Raw genomic sequence first — 25,672 nt, 5'->3', positions numbered from 1 at the left:
TTTCACAGCTTTTTCCAGAAGCTTTTGGATTGGGGTAAAGCCAAACTGGAGAAAATGTGCTCGGTTCAGGTGGGAGTTAAGGGGTTAAAAGAAAAGCATCCAAAAACAAAAATGTGCTGGAAAAGCAACAAAAAAGTGACAAAAAACAACATGTGACGAAAACGTGACGACAAAGCAATAACAACAATAGCATGAAACCCCCCCCCCGAAAAACAGGAGACGAAAACACAATGAAAAAGGGACAAAAAAGTGACGAAAACGCACCAAAAAAGCCACTAAAAAGTAATGAAAAAGCAACAATAAAATGAGGCGTTACAGTGTTGCTCTCCAGACAAGAAGCTTTTAGATTTGGGAAAAGCCGAACTGGAGAAAATGCTCTGGGTTAAGGCGGGGGGGTAAGAGGTTCACATATGTATTTGTGGAAGTGTCGCATTTACGCTAATCTGGGCCAGGCTGACCAGAGTCCAGGGCTGTTTTTCAGTCCCAGTCCCGCCCCTGGATGTTACTATCCATTTTTGATGTTGACTTCCCAAAGCGTTGCTATGACAATAGGCACAGCTCTCATTTTGGTGAAAAAACCAAGTCAGTGTGGAACCAACCCGGCACCAGAACCAGCCCAGAACCAGCACCTTGGTGGAAAAGCCCTATGTTGTACGGTTGATGTGGGGCCAGCTTCACGGCGGTCACAGCTCCAGCTCCAGTGACGTGCGCAGGAGCTGTCCAGTGCTGAAGTGTCGGCGAGGAGGCGGAGATATCGATCCACTGCAGGAAACCACAGGGTGACTCCATTAAAAACAGGGAAACTCCTGTTGTGCCAGATGCCCTTCCACCCCCCTGCTGTGTGTGCCTGAAGCTTGTTCAGTTTATGCTCTCAAATCCTCCCCAAACCTAAGTGCGGATGCTGTGTTTCATTAGGCGACTCAAAGAAGTAACCCTAATGAAGGAAGTGTCCGTGATTGTTTGTGTTTTATGGACAGTTTTCCGCCTGTTCGCTTCACTCAAACCTGTGAGTTGTCCGGACTGACGCGTCGCGCTCCGTCACAGCCTCCTCTGAGCGGGAGCAGCAGCTTCTCCAGAGGTTGTCCGGGGTATTTTTAGCCCGCGCCCCCCCTCCCTCCTCTCTCCTCGGCTCTTCACTTATTATCGATGCGCTACGCAGATTGACGTCAGCGCCTCCGTACAGTTTGACGTGTGACTCCCCCCCCCCCCCCCCGTCTCGAGCACAAGACGCGCACTCTCGAGTCGCGCGCCCTCGCACACGGACGTACATCACAGCTGCTCCTGGCTCTGCGACCGGACCGAACCGACGCTTCGGAACCTCGCTCTCCCGCCGCTCCCGGTCCGCGCCTCTCTCTCCGGTGTCGTTCTCCGCGCTCTCCTGCCGCTCCCGCTCCGCGCATAGAACGTGCGCCCCCGCCGCTGGTCCGTCCGTCCCTGACATGGAAGTGAGATGCCGCGCCGCGCTCGTGTCGCCTCTCGCCGGGCTCGTGCCGCTGCTCCTGGCCGCGCTCCTCTCCCCCCTGCCTCAGCCCGCGCGCGCTCTCTCGCTGGCGGACCGGCAGTACCTGAACGAGTGGGCCGTGGAGGTGCCCGGGGGCCTCGCTGTGGCGCGGGCCCTCGCCAAAGAGCTCGAGTACGACCTGGTCCGACGGGTGAGTGACGACTCTACTCATGCACTCATGCACTCACATTGGAGAGGATCAACAGGTGAAGCGCCGCGCTCCAGGGTCCAGGCGGTGTCCACATGTGTCGGTCTTTTATTCCTGAAGGAAACATGATCCGAGCTTTTCAGGGCTAAAAGTAGAGTCTTTGGTGGTTGTTGTGTAAACACAGTATTAAACACAAAAGGGAACAGAAGCTTGAGGATGTTTGCGTCAAAAAAGTATTCGGAACAATTGTTTTTTTCACAGTGTTTTGGAGGTTCAAACTCAAATGAAATAGTGCTTTAAAAGTTTTAGGTTGAAACGTCATAACGTGGCCACATCATCTTTGCTCTGCCCGATCCCTCAGACCTCGGAAGCTCAGCAGGGAAGGGCCTGGTCGGTACTTGGATGGGAGACCGTTTGGTAACACCAGGAAGCCGGGCGAATGTAGTGAGGGAGTGAGTGGTGGTGGTCGGAGGGGCCGATGGCGCAGACTGGTTGCCTCACTTCCGTCAGTCTACCTCAAGGCAGCTGCGGCTATAATAGTAGCTTACCACCACCGAGTATGGAGTGAACGAAGACTGCAAAGTAAAGTATCTTTGAGTGTCCGGAAACACACTATATGAAACAAATGAATTTTAATTATTATTATTATAATTGGGATCACACAATCGAGATCTGATCAGTGTTTTTAAATCCCGCCCGAGGATCAGTCCGGTAAAGTCAGCCTCAACACGACTTACATGCACGTTCTAAAGAGAAGTTCCCAGCTGTAATATTTGGGTGTTCCGCCTGTAGCTTTGATCCCAGCCACAGCTCATTCTCTGTTGTGTTGATGATGGGAGAGTGCGACCGCTGTGCATTGCCTTCTCCAGCACATTCCGACGATGGGCGACACGGTGACGCAGTGGCTGGCGCTCGTGCTTCACAGCTGGAAGGTTCGATTCTCACCTGGACGGGGCCTTTCTGTGTGGAGTTTGCATGTTCTCCCCATGTCTGTGTAGGCTTCCCCTACCACTAAAAACATGTACAACAGGTTGCCCTCTGGGACCAGGACACCCCTGAAGAAGACACTATTGATCTCAGTGGGATATCCCTGGTTGAATAAAGGTCAAAAAAACAAAAAAGAAAACAACTCTTTTAAAACTCAAAGAATAATAACAACCTTCCACCAAACCTGCAGTGAAATGTCTTCTGGACACGCATTTTATTAAGTGAACTTAAAGCAGATTAAGCAGAGTAACATTCCACCAGTTTAAAACCTCCTAAACCTGGGTAGAACAAGGCCAAAAGGAACTTAAAAGAAAAAAAAAAAAATCAGGATAAAACTGAACTGAGGCACATTTTTGAAGTTCCACACTGCAAAAAAAAAACAAGTTAAATGTTTTTGAAATAGGTAAATGTCTTTGATTTGAGACACTAATGTCAATAAATCTGTCAATGTTGTTTTTGTCTCTTTGTCTTTTTGAAAATGCTTTTTAGTCTGTTACATTTTAGTCTTTTCTAAATGTGATCTTCTTTGTTCAGTTTTAGTCCGTACAGTAAAAAAAAGTTTTAGTATTTGATCAAATCAAAATCATTTATTCAACGTCTTCATGCATTTAAGGTAAATCAAAGATGAAAAAAACGTAATCTATTTGAAAGAGATTGTTGTTGATGGGTTTTTCTTTACATACATTGGGGCTTATTGGGGGATCTGCTGATTGTGTCACCAGAAGTCTGACAAGCAAATGAACGATACGTCACAGCCGAGAAAGTGAGTCTGGATAGTTTTAAAACCCGCCTCATGATACGCCCACGAGTCTGAATACTCCAGACTCGTGGTGTGATTTACAGAAAGTGTATCGGCGTAAATGAGGTCGTTACCTGAGCCTCCGTGACGCGGCGCTTCCCGGTGGAGCAGCCTGTTTCCTGGAGCTTTTCCCCCAGAGCGGTGTACTCTGAGGCGGAGCCCGGAGTGACGTCTGTGAGCTTTTCCTGGACATGCATTTGAGGCCAACGTGCCGCCAGTCAATCATTCACTACTGGACAGGTGTTTGAGAGCAAAGGCTTTGGAGTGGGCATGCAGATGATATTCCACTGTGTCAACACCCAAAGACCAGAGTGTGCAAGGAAACCACGTTCTACTTCTACAGTGTTCAGTGTAACGGTTGTCCGGTGTAGCGGTTGTAGTGGTTGTTTGTGTAGCGGTTGTTCGGTGTAACGATTGTTCGGTGTAGTGGTTGTTCGGTGTAGCGGTTGTTCGGTGTAGCGGTTGTTCGGTGTAGTTGTTGTTCGGTGTAGCGGTTGTTCGGTGTAGTGGTTGTTCGGTGTAGCGGTTGTTCGGTGTAGTGGTTGTTCGGTGTAGCGGTTGTTCGGTGTAGTGGTTGTTTGGTGTAGCGGTTGTTCGGTGTAGCGGTCGTTCGGTGTAGCGGTTGTTTGGTGTAGCGGTTGTTCGGTGTAGTGGTTGTTCGGTGTAGTGGTTGTTTGGTGTAGCGGTTGTTCGGTGTAGTGGTTGTTCGGTGTAGCGGTTGTTTGGTGTAGCGGTTGTTCGGTGTAGCGGTCGTTCGGTGTAGCGGTTGTTTGGTGTAGCGGTTGTTCGGTGTAGCGGTTGTTTGGTGTAGCGGTTGTAGTGGTTGTTCGGTGTAGTGGTTGTTCGGTGTAGCGGTTGTTCGGTGTAGCGGTTGTTCGGTGTAGCGGTTGTTCGGTGTAGCGGTTGTTCGGTGTAGCGGTTGTTCGGTGTAGCGGTTGTTCGGTGTAGCGGTTGTTCGGTGTAGCGGTCGTTCGGTGTAGCGGTCGTTCGGTGTAGCGGTCGTTCGGTGTAGCGGTCGTTCGGTGTAGCGGTTGTTTGGTGTAGCGGTTGTTCGGTGTAGCGGTTGTTTGGTGTAGCGGTTGTAGTGGTTGTTCGGTGTAGTGGTTGTTCGGTGTAGCGGTTGTTCGGTGTAGCGGTCGTTCGGTGTAGCGGTCGTTCGGTGTAGCGGTCGTTCGGTGTAGCGGTTGTTCGGTGTAGCGGTTGTTTGTGTAGCGGTTGTTCGGTGTAGCGCTTGTTCGGTGTAGTGGTTGTTCGGTGTAGCGGTCGTTCGGTGTAGCGGTCGTTCGGTGTAGTGGTTGTTCGGTGTAGCGGTCGTTCGGTGTAGCGGTCGTTCGGTGTAGCGGTTGTTCGGTGTAGCGGTCGTTCGGTGTAACGGTTGTTCGGTGTAGTGGTTGTTCGGTGTAACGGTTGTTCGGTGTAGCGGTCGTTCGGTGTAACGGTTGTTTGGTGTAGCGGTTGTTCGGTGTAGCGGTCGTTCGGTGTAGCGGTTGTTTGGTGTAGCGGTCGTTCGGTGTAGCGGTCGTTCGGTGTAGCGGTTGTTTGGTGTAGCGGTCGTTCGGTGTAACGGTTGTTCGGTGTAGTGGTTGTTCGGTGTAGTGGTTGTTCGGTGTAGCGGTCGTTCGGTGTAGCGGTCGTTCGGTGTAGCGGTTGTTTGGTGTAGCGGTTGTTCGGTGTAGCGGTCGTTCGGTGTAGCGGTTGTTTGGTGTAGCGGTCGTTCGGTGTAACGGTTGTTCGGTGTAGTGGTTGTTCGGTGTAACGGTTGTTCGGTGTAGCGGTCGTTCGGTGTAACGGTTGTTCGGTGTAGCGGTTGTTCGGTGTAGTGGTTGTTCGGTGTAGCGGTCGTTCGGTGTAGCGGTCGTTCGGTGTAACGGTTGTTCGGTGTAGCGGTCGTTCGGTGTAACGGTTGTTCGGTGTAGCGGTTGTTCGGTGTAGTGGTTGTTCGGTGTAGCGGTCGTTCGGTGTAACGGTTGTTCGGTGTAGCGGTTGTTCGGTGTAGTGGTTGTTCGGTGTAGTGGTCGTTCGGTGTAGCGGTTGTTCGGTGTAGCGGTTGTTCGGTGTAGCGGTTGTTCGGTGTAGTGGTTGTTCGGTGTAGTGGTCGTTCGGTGTAGCGGTTGTTCGGTGTAGCGGTTGTTCGGTGTAGCGGTTGTTCGGTGTAGCGGTTGTTGTTCGGTGTAGCGGTCGTTCAGTGTAGCGGTTGTTCGTTATTTTCCCTCTATCTTACATATGTTGCCATTATGCACCTCTTGTTCCAGATTGGGGCCCTGGAAGACCATTATCTGTTCAAACATCGGAAACATCCGCGACGAATGAAACGTGGCGCTATCCACATCACAAAGAGACTGTCTGAGGACGACCGAGTGAGTATTGCACTGCAAATACTACGAATACTTGTTCTGCTACTGCTGCTTCAGCCTGGTCCTTGTGTTCAGGTCCTGTGGGCGGAGCAGCAGTACGAGAAGCGCCGGACGAAACGCGCCGCTCTGAGGCAGGAGTCGGTGGATACGCTCTTCAGTGACCCCATGTGGAGCCAGCAGTGGTACCTGGTAAGTTCTGCAAATACTACAACACAATGTCTTAGAAGTTATCAGAAACTTCACTGAGTACGGCAGAAGAGATTCATCTGAAGCTCTCGATAACACCTCCTTTCACTCAGCAGAATAAGTCCTCTACCTTTCTGCAGTGAAGAGGAACTAGTACTACATATCTTGGCAAAACTGAAGCACGTTTATGTGAAACTTTTGGTGAATGGATGAGGAATAAATGTATTGTAAGTTTTTGTCTTTTGATATAGAAAAAAAAAATTACCATAATTGTCAATATTTTCAGCGACAAAATCAAAATAATGGACAGAGCTAGATTGAAATATTAGTTAACAAAGATTTGCTCAGAGAGAGTTTGGTTTGGTTTAGTTCAAAGCTCAATAATTCAGGTAAGGAATTAGATATTGAAACATCGACTTTGGCGGCTGGCGTCTTCCATGAAGGAAATGACCATATGTAGATTACAGAGTGTTGTCGGGGGGATTCCGTGCGTGTCAGTATTTGTGAATGGATAGGCGTGGGGAACACAGCGGAGTCCTCTGTGCGTCATTTTAAATAAATGAGTCATTGTTCTGTTATCGGAGGGAGAGATAGGGTGGTCAGTGACACAGAGTTACATCTGGAGGAAATGTTGGATTAATCTGATAATCACCATCTGTGGATTAAAGGGTTAATCTGCCGCCGACAATAAATCCATCCGGTCTCAGGCTACCCACTGTGACCGGGGAATAATCACTTTTACGGAAAAATCCCAATCTGTCCAGTCGCTATGAGCAGATCCCAAACGTGTGCACTGGGTCACAAACGTCCTCTACAACAGGCCTGGCTGTGTAAACAGATGCCATATTAAAACAAACAGCTGGATATTGTCAGTCTAGATGCAAGGTTTTCAGAAAATTGTAGGACTTTATTGCAAATTGTAATACATTTCCAGGATGTAAAGTTCTCTCTGGCCTGAAACTATAAACAGCATTTTGTTGCTTCATGTTCTGCCGCAGACACCGCTAAAACTTGGAACCAGTAGAGCTGTTCTAAAGCCCGTTAGAGCTGCTCTCGTCAGTGACGCAGAGGAAGCATGGTGAATCACCTCAATCCTCAGTGACATTTACAGGTGAAAATCCGTTTAAGAGCAGTCTGTGGGAGAGAAGAGCGTTTCATCTCAGGGACTGCCGGAGAGTCGTTAGTTCAGTTTTCAGCGAGCGTGGTTAATGACTGACTCTGTAAACATCCCGTCATGGCTCTCTGACGCTGTCGCTGTTTGGAGACAGAGCGTCGAATTTCCTGTGTCCATCAGAGCAGAGGAGAGTGAGTCATCCTCTGCACCAAAGGGAGAGAAGAGGTCAGAGAAATGATCAGGGAAAAACACACAGCGGAGAGATTCAAACGTCCAGGTATTCACTACATGTTAGATACATCGTTTCCAGGCTGGGAGAATGATCTGCTCCACTTCCCCCGAATAAGCACTAACATACATCCTGCATTTTTATATTTTATATAGTTTCCTGTCTTTTACATAGCTTCTTGTCTCTTGGGAGCAGAAAAGGTACGGAGCAATTGAAAGAGAATGAACCGATTTCAGCATGGGCGCAGATAGCGGGGGGGACGGGGGGGACATGACGTACCCAGATTTTCATTCACCTGGATCCGTCCCCCTCACTTTTATGAAGAAAAATATCTTGCAAGCATTTTGCAATGTGCGAAACAGCGCCTCCCTTGACCATTCACTTTGATATGCGGCGAGAAACGGTATTGCGCTCATGTGTTTGTGTTGACTGGGCTGTGCGTGTGTCAAAATGCGAAACGCGAGCTGTTGGTTTACTTGGTTATCAGACTGTGTAGCCTACGTCAGGACTGCTTTTTCATACGTCATGTGGCATGCTTGGTGAGTGATTAGAAACCGTACCAATACGCATTATTGTCTTGCAATGATGGGCAATTAAGTTTGATAGGTTGTCATGCCTGAGCAGCTTTGTCCCCCCCAGTTTCAAAAACCTATCTGCGCCCCTGGATTTCAGCCAAGTCAGAATCCCAGACTGGTATCAGCACATCACGATCCAGTAGAGTTGATTGTTGTTGTTATTTTCTCTCTAAGGTTATTGAGGTTTTGGGGCACATTCCGTCCAGTCCATCGTGTTCAAAACTTTGAAAACTCCTCTTTCAAATGCTCACAGACTCGTTCCACAACGACGCATGAGAACTGGAGCAATGCGTCATGAAATCAGTTCACCCGTTTTCAGTCGCCCTGTATTTCGGTTTGAAAGGTTGACAGTAAAGGAAATTGTGAATAATCTTGGTTGGTCTTGGTTAGTTTATTGTCAAATCAAATGGAGTCGTTCTTGTACAGCCCAATATCACGGCGAGGCGTGTTGTGTGTGTAACTATGAGGAGTGGTCAGACCCATGACTTTAGCTGCTGCAGCTAAAGCTCAAGAGGTTATGGTTATGGGACATTGTTCGGAGACGAAGTGAACGGCGGGATCAGCATTAACAGAAGATAAGATTGTGTTGATCGCACAAAAGGAGAAATTGCTCAACCGTTTCTGCTGTAACGTTGTCGATGCTGAGTTTCTGTGTTGAATGTGGTTACATTTCCATTGTGCAGTCAATCCATTTGTTACATTTATTGTACTGCAGTCAAAGAAAAACGGCGCTCATTAACCTGGGCTTTCAGAAAGTGCTTGTTCGGGAAGCTCCTGTGGCTGCAGCTGCGTTTGTTTCGATGTGTTTATTCTGCTCCTGATGATGAAGCTATGATCCTCCCTCCCCCTTCTTCCCCCCCTCCCCTCTCTCTATGAGTCATCCTCTGAAGCAGCACATGCAGAGCTGCTCGTGACGGAGTCTTACACTGGCCCCAGCGTCTGATGATGCGGGTAAATGCACTGTTGGCGCCACGTGACAATGCGAGCTTTTTGGAATGAAACGTCCCCCTGATCATCATTTGGAAGTGATTGGATTCCCAAACCTGCCACATTCATCTCAAAGTCCTTTCATTGTTTGAAATATTGTCTCCACTTCTGGTCGCCTTTATGAGACAGTCATGTGACCTTAGTTAGGAGAGAAGACACTGGACTCTGGGACAGTCTTTGTTTCATGTGGATAGGTCCAGCCACAACAGAGATACAGTATTAACAATAAGCCAAGTCCAAAATTCAGCACAGTAATAGAGCTCTTAGCTTTCACTGATTGGTAAAAGGGTAAAAGGCAGATGGTAAACATGTGGCCAGGGCCGGTGTGAACCACTCTGGGCCTGGGGCAACATTTAAGACAGAGCCAAGGGAACTGTTCTTCTGAGTGATGGGATTCTTCTGAGTGACCTTTAGGATCAGTTCAAAGAGCTGTTCAATAGATGTTCTATCAAGTCTGCGAGAAAACTCATCTGAAACTGAATTTACTGAGAGACACTCCATTGATCAATTATTATTATTATGTAAATCTGTGTAAAAATTGGATGGAAACAGAATCAAAGAGCCGACTTTCTCCATAAATGAGGTGCAGTTTGAACAGTTCACATCAAAGAGCCGTCTAAAAGTGCCATAAACATCCTCACAAATCCCTTCCCCGGGACAGACCAGGGTCACTTCACAGGGTCGTTGTGAAGTTCTGACCTTTAGGGCCACTGGTCAGGAGTGTCTCACTGGAGGGTTGTTGTGGATGTTTTAAGCTGAACCCCAGAAACACAAAGCCTCGACCTTCTCCGCTGCTTTGTCCTGGTGTCAGTGCGAGATAGGGCCGCAGTGCGCTCCTCCGTGGAGAAAGGAAGGCCACACACTTAGATCCTCGTCTGGACTGTCTGGTCCCGAGTGGCCTTTACACCCCGGGACAGACGGAGATAAGGTGATTGGTGAAATATCACAGAGAAAGCCGTACTGTGACCTTCTCCATCAGAACTGATAACATTTTTCAATTAAGGCCAGACGCTGCAGGTGAAAACATGGATTATTCCTGCACATTCATATTTGGCTGTATGATACAATAAAGGATTACTCTCCTATTCCTGTCCAGATTTGCAGCAGAAGTTTCAGACTGATTTCATTAAAACTCTGTATATTTGTTTGTTTTACAGCAGGATACTCGGACGTCGCCGTCGCTACCGAAACTGGACCTCCATGTGATCCCTGTGTGGCAGCGCGGCATCACGGGCCGCGGCGTGGTCATCACTGTGCTGGACGACGGCCTGGAGTGGAACCACACAGACATCTACGCTAATTACGTAAGTCTGAGCACACAGACGTCTACGCTAACTACGTAAGTCTGAGCACACAGACGTCTACGCTAACTACGTAAGTCTGAGCACACAGACGTCTACGCTAACTACGTAAGTCTGAGCACACAGACGTCTACGCTAACTACGTAAGTCTGAGCACACAGACGTCTACGCTAACTACGTAAGTCTGAGCACACAGACGTCTACGCTAACTACGTAAGTCTGAGCACACAGACGTCTACGCTAACTACGTAAGTCTGAGCACACAGACGTCTACGCTAACTACGTAAGTCTGAGCACGCAGACGTCTACGCTAACTACGTAAGTCTGAGCACGCAGACGTCTACGCTAACTACGTAAGTCTGAGCACACAGACATCTACGCTAACTACGTAAGTCTGAGCACACAGACGTCTACGCTAACTACGTAAGTCTGAGCACACAGACGTCTACGCTAACTACGTAAGTCTGAGCACGCAGACGTCTACGCTAACTACGTAAGTCTGAGCACACAGACGTCTACGCTAACTACGAAATGAGCAGCGGCCTTCCCCGCGTTCTCTCTCTCCGTCTGACACCGAGGGAACAAACTCTGATCACTCTGTCACTGATTGGCTCTTTGGTGTCCTTGGAAACGTGACTCGGAAATTCCAAATATGGAAGCTGGCTCCAACTAAATACAACAGCGCGGCAGCAGTAACGGCTATAGGACTAGCCTCGAATGGCTTCATTTTACCCGCGCGGGCGGCCATTGCTCCCTCTGTCCAGCAATCCACTGTCAATAGTGTCACTTAGTGTTTGTCTTTTACATAAAATTTCAATTAAATACATATGTTTATGGTCCATAGCATCGCAAAATGCCAAAAGCTTAAAGGGAGGCCCATACTTATGCAAAACATTGTAGAGCACACCAACATCTACACCAACTACGTAACGTACGGCAAGGCAAGTTTATTTGTAGAGCACAATTCATACACAGGGCAATTCAAAGAAAACAGACAAAATCAAGACCGACCCACAGGGGGTGCTGTCCTTCTCAAGTAACTAACATCCATAACCACTCAATCATGTTGTTATGCTATACATATCTGTGCAGAAACGGGTTTCAGCTGTACTCCTTCCCTGTTGATGCCTATTTATTCCCATTATTTACTGCAAATTTCCAACTTTGAAAATTCCCGGACTTTTTCAGCCTTGACACACAGAAACAGAGGGACAGTGTGGCAGTCCAGTGGGTTGACGTGGAGACTGTGGCGCTCCTGTTTCCACGGAGACGGGTGGGGATGCGGTTGCTATGGTGACGGGCAATAGAGCGTAATAGTGAACAGGAAACAGAGGCCGGAGTCAATCTCCCTCAGAGCAAGTCAACAACGGGCATGCAGTCAGAGGAGACAACGGGCATGCAGTCTGAGGACACAGACTGTTTACTGACTTCATCAAATACAAGCCTGTAAGACCATCACCATCTCAGATAAACGGCCTCAAAAAGACTATCCTGAAGAAATACGTTCAAAGACAAAGTGACGTTTTATTTGAAATTACATTTAGACTTTCGAGTCAGTCTTACTTACTTCTAAGCATAACAGGAAAAGATCATGTGACTCAAACCCATCACTAGAGCCTTAAAGGAAACTGACCTTTTCACCTGAATGAGCCAAAACCTGATCTGTAATCCAGACAAATGGAGGAAGACTGGATTGTCTTTAGTGTGTCTCACTCAGGACAGCGTTGTTTCCAGAGCTCTGTGCTTTGTGAGCTTTGATTTTACAGCTGAGGTGTTGTTCTGTGCTGGTTCTGGTTCACACTGACGTCTGACCGTTGTTCATGTGTCGTCTTTGTGCAGGACCCGGCAGCGAGTTACGACTTTAACGACAACGACCCGGACCCTTTCCCTCGTTACGACGCCACCAACGAAAACAAGTGAGTGGCATTCACACAAGCTTTGACACCAGCGACACAAAGAGCTGCTCAGAGTACTTGATTTCATTACTCGAGTAAAAGTACAGATTCTACTGCTCTAATGTTACTCAAATAAAGGTAAAACATTGCTTTGTCAGATGATTACTTAGGTGAAAGTATTTTCTGTAGAGAGTACTCTTCAAAGTAGAAAATATAAATCAGTTTAAATAAGCAACAAAGCTTCTTCCTTGTTGTGAGTCCGTGGCATTGACAGCATATCTGCACAGCGCCACCTTCTGTTCATAGAGTGTTCATCTTTCAAATAAACCAAATACATGGGCATCTTACTTTGGAGCCTTTATAGAAATGTAGTGGAGTAAAGGTAATACGTTTTGAACACAAATACTACTCAAGTAAAGTACACATCATCAACAGCTCTACTGAAGTACAGTTCTGGAGTACATTTACTTTGTTACTGACGCCTCTGGACACAGCCCAGAGTCTGACCTTGAGGATGAGCGGCTGAACACGGCACCGATATATGATAATATATAATGATTATTGTATCTATTGAAAGGGCTTGGCCGTGTGCTTTCTGTGCTCACCACTGAAGTGACATCATGTGTGTGCCTTTGTCAGACACGGAACGCGCTGCGCCGGAGAGATCGCCATGCAGGCCGACAACAACAAGTGCGGAGTGGGTGTGGCCTACAACGCCAAAGTGGGAGGTTTGAACATTTCTGCTCTCTTTTAGAACCGAAGTGTCAGCTTTAATTCAGCCCGGGCATGTCGGAGTGTGGTCAGGGCGGTGTTGTCTGTAATTGTACATGTTTTGGGTGATGTTTGGGCGGTGTTGTCTATAATTATACATGTTTTGGATGTTGTTGTCTATAGTTGTACATGTTTTGGGTGTTGGTTATAGTTGTACATGTTTTGGGCAGTGTTCTTTTTTAATTGTACATGTTTTGGGAGGTGTTGTCAATAATTGTACATGTTTTGGGCGCAGGCATCCGGATGCTGGACGGGATTGTTACCGACGCCATCGAGGCCAGTTCCATCGGCTTTAACCCGGACCATGTGCACATCTACAGTGCCAGCTGGGGCCCCAACGATGACGGCAAGACGGTGGAGGGCCCAGGCCGGCTGGCGCAGAAGGCTTTTGAGTACGGCATACAAAAGGTAGCCTTTTATTAACTAACTAGAACTAGCTAGAACTAGACATGTCTGACATGTGTCTAACACATGTGACTGTAATGTGAAGACTGAAGCAGAGGCTGAAGCTGGAACTGTTTCAGTAACAGCTTCATTGTTACTGACATTATCAAACAGATCAAATTAGAACTAGTTTGCGTTCCCGGTAACTGTGTCCAGCTGAATAACAAATCAGCTAATGTTATACAACCAGTTAGCTAATAACTTATTAGTTAACTGTTTACTTAGTAAACGTCGTTCAGGTTGATATAAACAGTGTATTTCACTACTAGACTACTTCTTCTTCTTTATTTATTTAAAGGGACATAGCAATTACATTGGATTACTTGCATTAAAAGATGATGCAGTAAGATCTAAGGCAGTGACAGTAGTATTTGTCGGACATGCTAACCCCCTCCCCCGTGTACGTAGGGCCGTGGCGGGAAAGGCTCGATCTTCGTGTGGGCGTCGGGGAACGGCGGTCGTCAGGGCGATAACTGTGACTGCGACGGCTACACAGACAGCATCTACACCGTGTCCATCTCCTCCGCGTCGCAGCACGGCCTGTCACCATGGTACGCCGAGAAATGCTCCAGCACGCTCGCCACGGCCTACAGCAGCGGCGACTACAGCGACCAGCGCATCGTGAGTACCCCCGACGCCCTGCGGCTGCTGCTGGGTCACACACCGTCACCTCAGTCTCTCCTGTCACGTTTCAGACGAGCGCCGACCTCCACGACGCGTGCACACAGACGCACACGGGCACCTCGGCCTCCGCGCCACTCGCCGCTGGAATCTTCGCCCTGGCCCTGGAAATGAAGTAAGAAGTACAACTTATAAGTACTGTGTTACTACAGAGATGCATGACTTTAGATCCTAAAACACTCAACTGAAGGACAGTACTGTAGTACAGCTCTTCGCTCTGCAAATCCCTGTGTAGTAGTAGTAACTGTACTTCTCCCTTTAGAAGTAGTAGTCATAGTCGCAGTCGTAATACAGTAGTCGCAGTAGTAGTACAGCAGCAGTAGTATTTCTCCACACAGTCAAAGCATGTCAGGTAAACTAACATTTTTGTCATAGCCTTGCTCTTGCTTGAGGAACCTTGCATTAGTAGTAGTAGTAGCAGTCATTGAAGCAGTAGTAGTAGTAGTAGTAGTTGTGATATTTGGCTATACAAACCAACTTGATTTTTGTATATTAGTAGTAGTAATAGTAATAGTAGTAATAGTACTCTCTCCCCAGCCCTGACCTGGTGGGACATGTAGTCGTAGTACAAGTAGTAATAGTAGAAGTAGTAGTAACTGCAGCAGTGGTAGTGTTAGCAGTAGACGTAGAAGTAGTAGTAGTATTTGTAGTAGTAACAGTACGCTCTCCTCAGCCCTGAGCTGACATGGCGCGACCTGCAGCACCTGATCGTGTGGACATCAGAGTTCGATCCCCTGGCGTCCAATCCGGGCTGGAAGAGGAACGGGGCGGGGCTTATGGTCAACTCACGCTTCGGCTTCGGCCTCCTCAACGCCAAGGCGCTGGTCGACCTCGCCGACCCGCGGGGCTGGAGCCACGTCCCCGAGAAGAGGGAGTGCATTGTGAAGGACGACAGCTTCATACCCAGGTAGTGATCCACAGCTTCATACACAGGTAGTGATCCACCCAGGTAGTGATCTACCCAGGTAGTGATCCACCCAGGTAGTGATCCACCCAGGTAGTGATCCACTGCTTCTTACCCAGGTAGTGATCCACTGCTTCATACCCAGGTAGTGATCCACCCAGGTAGTGATCCACCCAGGTAGTGATCCACTGCTTCTTACCCAGGTAGTGATCCACTGCTTCTTACCCAGGTAGTGATCCACAGCTTCATACCCAGGTAGTGATCCACTGCTTCATACCCAGGTAGTGATCCACTGCTTCATACCCAGGTAGTGATCCACCCAGGTAGTGATCCACCCAGGTAGTGATCCACTGCTTCTTACCCAGGTAGTGATCCACCCAGGTAGTGATCCACCCAGGTAGTGATCCACTGCTTCTTACCCAGGTAGTGATCCACTGCTTCTTACCCAGGTAGTGATCCACAGCTTCATACCCAGGTAGTGATCCACCCAGGTAGTGATCCACAGCTTCATACCCAGGTAGTGATCCACCCAGGTAGTGATCCACCCAGGTAGTGATCCACATCTTCATACACAGGTAGTGATCCACTGCTTCTTACACAGGTAGTGATCCACATCTTCATACACAGGTAGTGATCCACAGCTTCATACACAGGTAGTGATCCACAGCTTCATACACAGGTAGTGACCCACAGCTTCATACACAGGTAGTGATCCACCCAGGTAGTGATCCACCCAGGTAGTGATCCACATCTTCATACACAGGTAGTGATCCACAGCTTCATACACAGGTAGTGATCCACAGCTTCATACACAGGTAGTGATCCACAGCTTCATACACAGGTAGTGATCCACAGCTTCATACACAGGTAGTGATCCACAGCTTCATACACAGGTAGTGATCCACAGCTTCTTACACAGGTAGTGATCCACTGCTTCTTACACAGGTAGTGATCCACAGCTTCATACCCAGGTAGTGATCCACAGCTTCTTACACAGGTAGTGATCCACTGCTTCATACCCAGGTAGTGATCCACAGCTTCATACCCAGGTAGTGATCCACAGCTTCATACCCAGGTAGTGATCCACAGCTTCATACACAGGTAGTGATCCACAGCTTCATACCCAGGTAGTGATCCACAGTTTCATACACAGGTAGTGATCCACTGCTTCATACACAGGTAGTGATCCACAGCTTCATACACAGGTAGTGATCCACTGCTTCATACACAGGTAGTGATCCACAGCTTCATACACAGGTAGTGATCCACTGCTTCATACACAGGTAGTGATCCACAGCTTCATACCCAGGTAGTGATCCACTGCTTCATACCCAGGTAGTGATCCACTGCTTCATACACAGGTAGTGATCCACTGCTTCATACACAGGTAGTGATCCACAGCTTCATACACAGGTGGTGATCCACAGCTTCATACACAGGTAGTGATCCACAGCTTCATACCCAGGTAGTGATCCACAGCTTCATACACAGGTAGTGATCCACAGCTTCATACACAGGTAGTGATCCACTGCTTCATACACAGGTAGTGATCCACAGCTTCATACACAGGTAGTGATCCACAGCTTCATACACAGGTAGTGATCCACTGCTTCATACACAGGTAGTGATCCACAGCTTCATACCCAGGTAGTGATCCACAGCTTCATACACAGGTAGTGATCCACAGCTTCTTACACAGGTAGTGATCCACTGCTTCATACACAGGTAGTGATCCACAGCTTCTTACACAGGTAGTGATCCACAGCTTCTTACACAGGTAGTGATCCACAGCTTCATACACAGGTGGTGATCCACTGCTTCATACACAGGTGGTGATCCACTGCTTCATACACAGGTAGTGATCCACAGCTTCATACACAGGTGGTGATCCACTGCTTCTTACACAGGTAGTGATCCACTGCTTCATACCCAGGTAGTGATCCACTGCTTCATACACAGGTAGAGATCCACTGCTTCATACACAGGTGATCCACAGCTTCATACACAGGTAGAGATCCACTGCTTCATACACAGGTAGAGATCCACTGCTTCATACACAGGTGATCCACAGCTTCATACACAGGTAGTGATCCACAGCTTCATACACAGGTGGTGATCCACAGCTTCATACACAGGTGGTGATCCACAGCTTCATACCCAGGTAGTGATCCACAGCTTCATACACAGGTGGTGATCCATAGCTTCATACACAGGTAGTGATCCACAGCTTCATACACAGGTGATCCACAGTTTCATACACAGGTAGTGATCCACAGTTTCATACACAGGTAGTGATCCACAGTTTCATACACAGGTAGTGATCCACTGCTTCATACACAGGTAGTGATCCACAGCTTCATACACAGGTAGTGATCCACTGCTTCATACACAGGTGGTGATCCACAGCTTCATACACAGGTGGTGATCCACAGTTTCATACACAGGTAGTGATCCACAGCTTCATACACAGGTAGTGATCCACAGTTTCATACACAGGTAGTGATCCACAGCTTCATACACAGGTGGTGATCCACAGTTTCATACACAGGTAGTGATCCACAGCTTCATACACAGGTAGTGATCCACAGCTTCATACACAGGTGGTGATCCACAGTTTCATACACAGGTAGTGATCCACAGCTTCATACACAGGTAGTGATCCACAGCTTCTTACACAGGTAGTGATCCACTGCTTCATACCCAGGTAGTGATCCACAGCTTCATACACAGGTGGTGATCCCCAGCTTCATACACAGGTAGTGATCCACAGTTTCATACACAGGTGGTGATCCACAGCTTCATACACAGACGGTTATCCACAGTTTCATCATTCTTCTGCCTGCAGGGAGCTGAAAGCAGCGGGGGAGATCACCATTGAGATCCCGACGCGCGCCTGTAGGGGGCAGGAGAACGCTGTGCTATCGCTGGAGCATGTTCAGGTGGAAGCCAGCATCGAGTACACGCGACGGGGTGACCTGCACATCACGCTGACCTCTCCCTCAGGTAAAAAAAAAAAAAAGAGCAGGTACTCCCCCTCACTTCACCCCTTCTGAACCTCCCGAACACAGAGGTTGAGATGCTTCTTCTGCTGCAGGTTCAGGAGCAAATGTGCAAACTCAACAGATTTAAACATTTATTTATCCCATCCTCCATACGATGAGTACGACTGTGCATTTCACTTATTTTATTTATTTAGTTTTTTGACAGGGACATTGCATAACAAATGTGTTGCACAGACCAGAGATAGCTACAAGCTACAAGCTACATGCTACTAGCTAGTTTTCATCTGTTGTCCCTGGGCAGAGGCAAAGTAACAGCACTTCAGTATTATTGTTCTTTCTGATTGTCTTCAGTTCTCCTGGTGTCCTCTAGGTGTTCTGACTGCTGTTCTCCTGGTGTCCTCTAGGTGTTCTGACTGCAGTTCTCCTGGTGTCCTCTAGGTGTTCTGACTGCAGTTCTCCTGGTGTCCTCTAGGTGTTCTGACTGCAGTTCTCCTGGTGTCCTCTAGGTGTTCTGACTGTAGTTCTCCTGGTGTCCTCTAGGTGTTCTGACTGCAGTTCTCCTGGTGTCCTCTAGGTGTTCTGACTGTAGTTCTCCTGGTGTCCTCTTGGTGTTCTGACTGCAGTTCTCCTGGTGTCCTCTAGGTGCTCTGACTGCAGTTCTCCTGGTGTCCTCTTGGTGTTCTGACTGCAGTTCTCCTGGTGTCCTCTAGGTGCTCTGACTGCAGTTCTCCTGGTGTCCTCTTGGTGTTCTGACTGCAGTTCTCCTGGTGTCCTCTAGGTGTTCTGACTGTAGTTCTCCTGGTGTCCTCTTGGTGTTCTGACTGCAGTTCTCCTGGTGTCCTCTAGGTGTTCTGACTGTAGTTCTCCTGGTGTCCTCTAGGTACTCCCACAGTTCTGCTAGCGGAGCGGGAGCGAGACACCTCATCCAGCGGCTTCAAGAATTGGTTCTTCATGTCGGTCCACACCTGGGGAGAAGATCCCAGCGGCACCTGGAGCCTGAAGGTCACAGACACGGTCAGTTCTGGTCCCACTCAAAGTGGTCATTTCAACACAACTCAGAGATGATCAGAGTGCTCTGAGTCCAGATACAGATGAAAACGGCAATGGCGGAATTTCATGCTGACATTCTGATATACATGACATGTGATATACACCAGCCAGAGGTCTCCAAGATGGCGGCCTTAACACACTCACGTTACTTAAAGACATGTATACAGGCTAACAAACGCTGACAGGTTCCTAGCAGAGGTTAACTGCTTTCTCTCTCCCCAGTCCGGCCGGATGGAAAATAAGGGCCGTATTCTGAGCTGGAAGCTGATCCTCCATGGCACCGCTGAGACACCGGAGCACATGAAGACCCCGCGGGTCTACACACCCTACAACCCCGTCCAAAACGATCGCCGCGGGGTGGAGCACATGGAGGTGAGGGCCAATCACAGGCCAGAACCATTTAAACTTTTCACCAAGTTACAATGTTGTTCTCATCAAAACCAGACCTGGAGCTGTTTCTTTGAATGACCTTTGAATTACTGTCCTTGCGTTCTTAGCAGCGTGTTGAATGGGAAGGCTGGTATAACCAGGGCACAGAGGTGTGGCTAAGCGAACACTGTGGTTGACTGCAGGAGAGTGGATTGGTTGAGGCGAGGCCCCATTCCCGACCTAGTCAACAAAATAATAACTCCCTGCCCATACAGCTCCTCCTGAGGTCGGAAATGCTTTCTTCATCGCTACATCTCTTGCTAAGCTGAATCCTTTCACTGTGGAGTAAAAACACACACCGTTCACTCGTACTTCCTGTCTCTGTCGAGCGCAGACATGCTTTATAACTGGCTTTCGTGCTTTTTTCCTGCCTCTGCGAGTGTCTTTGTTTGAGTTTTGTTTCTGTTGGGCCACCTGCTCGCTGTCCTCTCGAACCACTAGACTATGGAATTGATTAACTGGAATCTCAGCGCAATTGATAAGGTTTTTTCACAAAGTGAGGCCAGGGAGGAGGTCGTCTTCCCTGACGGGACTTTCACAGCTTCGGTGGATGTGTGGAGTTATTGGATTGTTTGTCTAGCGGTCCGGTCGGTCGGAAAAATCAAAGGTGGAGAATGATATTTGCTTATTTGGACTCTTGATAACAGGGTACGGACTTGGCTCTGCCCTGGTTTATCGGAAAGTCGGAAAGTTGACAGCTTTTACCCCGCTGCTACAATAGGGAGTGACCGGAGGGCTACATCTTGGCAGGAAAAGGGATAAACTGTGAAGGAACTACTTGCTCTGGAGAAGTGAACTCATGCTGAGACCATGAAAAAGCAAATGTATTATAAATTGATGAACTAATATAGGAATAATAATGTAAGACAGTGATACAGATGTGTTTGACATGACCATATATAAACTGTGTCTCTCCCCCATAGGAGCCGACCGAGCCCCTCCCAGAGGCCTTCCCCCAGAGCCACTCCCCTCAGACCGCCCCTTCCTCCAACACCGAGAGAGAGCGCTCTGCCCCCTCCGCGGCTCTACAGCGCCTCCTGCAGGCAGCCTTCAGCCAACAGTCCCCCGCTGAGGCTGCGTCCGCCCGGCCCTCCTCTCTCCCCCCTCAGGCGCTGTACGAGGCCCTGGACCTGCTCAACCGCCTGCACACGCCCCCCGACCAGCGCTACGTCCCCATGTACGGCCGCTACGTCGACCGCTTCTACCAGAGCGGCTACCGTCACCGTGACGACCGGCTGCTCAGCGCGCTGCTCGGGCTGCTGGGCGGAGACGACATGTGACCACACGGCCAAGATTTATAAAGATGTTTAAAGAGATATTTATGGAAAAAAATGTAAATGAATTCATGAGACGTGTGGACGGAGTGGACATGGACGTTAACTCAATAATGTGGTGCAAAAATATCGATTAATGCTGCGTTCCTGTGACCTGGGAGCCCGTTTTCCTGCGATGGGACACTGTTGTCCCAGTTGGTTTGTGTCATGCGTTGTTTACATGGAAAAAATTGGATTTTTATGTCATCAAAAAACTTACCGATTAGTGATTGTTTTAACGTTATTAACCATTTAAATTTGGGTTAAGCGTTTCAAAAGCTAATCATTAGCTTGTTGATCTTAGTAAAAAATCATGTGAAATTTCCTTCCGGTTCACAATTGTGTTTCTCTGATGACAGCTTGCACTAAACACTAGAAAATATCAGTGTTTATCTCGCATTCACATTGGACGATAAATGAACAGAGCAGCTGATATCTGCGTCAGGTGGACGTCGGGAAGCTCGTTTTGACCCGAGTTCCCCCAGATGTTTCCCCAGTTGAGCTGCGTTCATGTGCATTTTACAGCTAGAGTTTACGTTTTCCCCCGGTCCCCGAGAAGCACACAGCATGTGCGCTGTAGCCGTGGATGTATGAGGGATCTGGAACACTTTCTTTACAAAGCACTTATATTTGACTGAAACTGAATATCCACACGGCCAGTGAGTGAACGTCTATGTCCAGCCTGTTCACGGAGAGTTACTGTCCAGGCGCCTCACGGAGAGCTCCAAATGCTGCACATTTTCATTCCTCTTTTGCCAATTATTTATTTGTTTATTTATTTATGTTTTAGATGAAGTCTTTTGTTTGTCGATAAAGGACTTGTTTCAACAGTAAAATAGATATGTTCACTGCTGTAGCATGAGTTTGTATGCAAGGCATATTTAGGAACATTATGTTAATACCACAGACTACAGTATATTACCGTAATATCACAGACTGCAGTATATTACCGTAATATCATAGACTACAGTATATTACCGTAATATCATAGACTACAGTTTATTACCGTAATATCACAGACTGCAGTATATTACCGTAATATCACAGACTGCAGTATATTACCGTAATATCACAGACTTCAGTATATTACCGTAATATCACAGACTTCAGTATATTACCGTAATATTACAGACACAGTATATTATCGTAATATCATAGACTACAGTATATTACCGTAATATTACAGACTCAGTATATTATGGTAATATCATAGACTTCAGTATATTACCGTAATATTACAGACACAGTATATTACCGTAATATCATAGACTACAGTATATTACCGTAATATTACAGACTCAGTATATTATGGTAATATCATAGACTTCAGTATATTACCGTAATATTACAGACACAGTATATTACCGTAATATCATAGACTACAGTATATTACCGTAATATTACAGACACAGTATATTATGGTAATATCATAGACTACAGTATATTACCGTAATATTACAGACACAGTATATTATGGTAATATCACAGACAGCATCAGCCTGAACTTTTTAGTGCACACTTTTCATGACTGTGCTAACGGCTACGTTTGTAGTTTATTTCTGTGATTTGGACTACAAACAGCTGAATCTGCTGAAGCACATCGTTCTGTCAGAGCCTTAACCCAGACGTGTTTCTAAGTCTGAAGCTTGAAAAGTGAATTTTCAGATCATTTATTGTCATTTTCTGTTTGATTTTAACATTTTGGTCCAAAGTTGTTTGAAATACTTCTGTTTCTGTATCTGTTCTACTGTAAATGATGATTATTATTGTACAAAAGTGAGATTTATCGTAATAAATAAACTGCAAACAGAAAATCTATGGGTTTTTCATGACAAACTCGGACAAGGGTCTGTTTCCTGTAAAAACGGACTCAAGTCAAGTGGTTTGATAAAAGCAGATTGAAGGCACTGATGGCACTGGTGATTAGGAGGCCAGCTCAAAGCATAAGAGCGTACAGCTAATCAAACTTGATTTAACATGTAATGCAAAGTGTTTTATAGATTTAAAACGGTCTCGAGCACCTTCCCTGGGCCCAAATCTTTGAACATGAGGCGAATCTGCCCTGATTACAAATATAAGTTTGTAAGATATTGAAATGAGCACAAAAACATACATATACAAATACGCATAGGTCTGAGAGAGCACCCGGTTTGTAACCAGAGGAACGAGCTCGAGTCAGGTGAAATATGCCTAATGCCCAAGCTCTATTTATCAAACCATGGGCAGTGGTTTCATTTGGAGATCATTTGTTTTAGTTTTCCTCTTTCTAAATGATCACTTTCAGCTGTAAAACAAGCTCATCCATGACGACTGGGTTCACTTTTCTGAACAAGAATAAATGAGCTCAGTCAGTGTTGAGTTAGCTTTTTTCAGGCTCACTGCTGTCATGCTTTTTCACCACCATATGTAGCTCACCAAAACTGTGTGATAAGATTTGCCTCTCAATACATTGTGACACAATTCTGAAAGTCTATGACACACTTTGAGGAATCATCTGCCCATCAATACTTCCAAGGAGCAATCTGCAACTGTGGCCTTATGCCTGCAGGTGGGCAAATGAACAGAATTGTCCTACTCTTAATGGGAGGGGTGCCAACAGGCCAGGGCGGCCCAGGGTCGCCTGGTTTCAGTAGCCAAACCCAAGAATGTCTGAAAAAAACAGCCAAAATCCGTGGACATTCAGCACAGTTTAGAACTTTTTTACATGTGATGATGAGAAACCGCCCCTCTCTTACTGAGAAAGCACCGATTTGAGATTTTGTCATTCAAAATAGTGATTTATATCAAGAAAAAGCTATAAATCGCCTATTTTACATCGAAAACAACATGGCAAATAAACAAGGACAGATTTTTTCCAGCCACAAAAAGGCTTTCAAAGCCTCTGTTAATCAGAGCTCTGACTTTGATTGACAGGCCCTGGAGCACGGAGGAGGCGTGTTGCTGCTCAGCCCGCAGGAACACGGAACACGGAACACGGAACATGCTCCGCTGAGACTGAGCTGCATCACTGCTTCTCTCTTGAATGGTGTTATGAATATAAAAGGGGAGGAGTGAGCACAAGGTTTATCATTATATTATGTCTATACAGATACATGTGTACATGTACATGAGAATATACTGATTCAGGAGGAAAACATCTGGCTATCCCCAAACTGGTGGTAGTCTATAATTAGCTCCTACTGATGTGAATTAGTATTTTAGAAAAAACTAATAATAATTTAAATAGTAAATTGAAATTCAATTGAAATACATTTCACAGGTACTAGACATAATAAATAGTAATAATTAGATTTTCTGATACTTTTACGGCCAAAGTTACCGAGCATACCAGTAAGCATACCAGCCAAGGTTCTATGAGTTTTTAGAGTTTAAAAATACAAAAAAACATGAAAGTCCAGTGATTTTATGGCCGTACCTTATCAAAAACACCCCCAGAGTGTTTTTTGGCTTCATTTACACAGCTCTCAGTAATCCTGTTGTGACACTCTGACGTGGAAGAGCACAACTTCTGTAATGTAGTGCCTTACAGTCTGATTTTAATCTATAAAACAGCTTAAAAAATAATAATAATAATAATAATAAAGAGGCGCATTGAGTTGCCTTGTGTACGAAATACGCGGTATAAATAAAGTTGCCTTGCCTAAAAAAAAAAAAAAGGAAGCGCTTCCAGGTCAAGGCTGAAAACAAACGCACCCCTGAGCGTCTGAACAGACGTCATGTTTGCACTGAAGGATGTGAAGATGGAGCTCTTTCTAAACTACTCTGGACACGCCTGTTCTTTATTCTTACCTAACGATCATGTCGCGGAGAAAAGTGCGTTTGGCTACGAGAGGTGCAGGACTTTATTCAACCTTCCTAAAGAAGAGGACACTTTCACCAAAATAGTGTTTTTCTGTGACTGTCTCTGATGGATGTTCGGTGAATCTTCTCAAAGTGGATTAACTTTTATAACCAACGCGAGTCAACAAGGTATGGAAGCCCGTTTCCGCCATGTTAAAAAATAAAAGCCCAACAGGAAGTCGAAATTACGAGATTTAAAGTCATAATTATGTGTTTAAAACACAAAATTTCGAGTTTAAATCACGAAATTACGAGTTTAAATCTCGAAATTACGAGTTTAAATCTCGAAACTATGAGTTTAAATCTCGAAATTACGAGTTTTTAAGAGTTGTAATGTCGTATTTACAACTTTTAAACCATAATGCGCATGCGCAAATTTTGCCGCTTCAACGACGTAGACGGACGTGGACAACCTCGGCAAAACAAACGCTGAATTACCCGCATGTTGAATATATTATTATTATTATATATGGAAATAGCTGTATTTTCCTGTGTTAAATTCTGTGATTGTATTTAGTAACCCAAAGATCGCCACATGCGGAGTAGCGAGCTAGCATAGCATGTAGCTTTCATACTACAAAGCCATCACTTTACCGAGAAAATATGCGGCACACACTTTTTGAGAGTATACGTACACGTTCTACTATAAATTAACAAGCACATGTATTTGGTAACCACAATAATATTAGACATGGTCCGTGAGCCTTTTGCTGGTAATTGTACACTTCGTCCTCTAGGTGTCACTGTTTTATAATAATTAATAGGAAGGTGGAAACATAACGTATGGGGTGGGAACCCGTCGGAGGAAGCCCAGTTTATTTACACTACAAACTAGATTATCATTAGGGAAGTTCTACGTGGGTAATAAACTTCAGTAATTACTCTCCCGTTTCTACATTTTAAGTTGTTTTCCATATTAATTTTGAATCGGTACAAGAATCAATGGTTCTGCATTATGTAACTGTGAAAGTGCCATTAAATAAGCTCACATTTCACCCACTTTTCACAGCAGGAGAACACAGGCCAGAAGATGGAAGAGCTCTCTGATTATTTAAGGTCAAGACATGTGACTGAGGAAATAATCCAGCGAATGGAACAAGAGAAGGTAGGCAAAACATTCTATTATGATACGGAACAATCATATACAAACACTGATAGAATC

At 46.4% G+C, this 25,672-nt stretch overlaps 1 protein-coding gene across 1 annotated transcript; it reads left to right on the top strand.

Annotated features, from left to right (window-relative positions):
- The first annotated feature begins 1,350 nt into the window (after window positions 1–1,350).
- pcsk1 (proprotein convertase subtilisin/kexin type 1) lies at window positions 1,351–20,892 on the top strand. Its single transcript, XM_079582503.1, has 14 exons — window positions 1,351–1,652; window positions 5,688–5,792; window positions 5,865–5,978; window positions 10,038–10,184; window positions 12,021–12,097; window positions 12,716–12,804; window positions 13,083–13,255; window positions 13,700–13,912; window positions 13,987–14,087; window positions 14,646–14,879; window positions 17,722–17,879; window positions 18,759–18,892; window positions 19,151–19,300; window positions 20,281–20,892. The coding sequence occupies exons 1-14, from the start codon at window positions 1,440–1,442 to the stop codon at window positions 20,635–20,637; spliced, it is 2,265 nt and encodes a 754-aa protein (XP_079438629.1). The 5' UTR covers window positions 1,351–1,439; the 3' UTR covers window positions 20,638–20,892.
- The last annotated feature ends 4,780 nt before the right edge of the window (window positions 20,893–25,672 follow it).

Source organism: Gobius niger (assembly GCF_951799975.1).
Source record: "Gobius niger genome assembly, chromosome: 24".
In the NCBI taxonomy this organism is placed as follows: Eukaryota; Metazoa; Chordata; class Actinopteri; order Gobiiformes; family Gobiidae; genus Gobius; species Gobius niger.
This window is presented reverse-complemented; position numbering and strand designations above follow the sequence as displayed.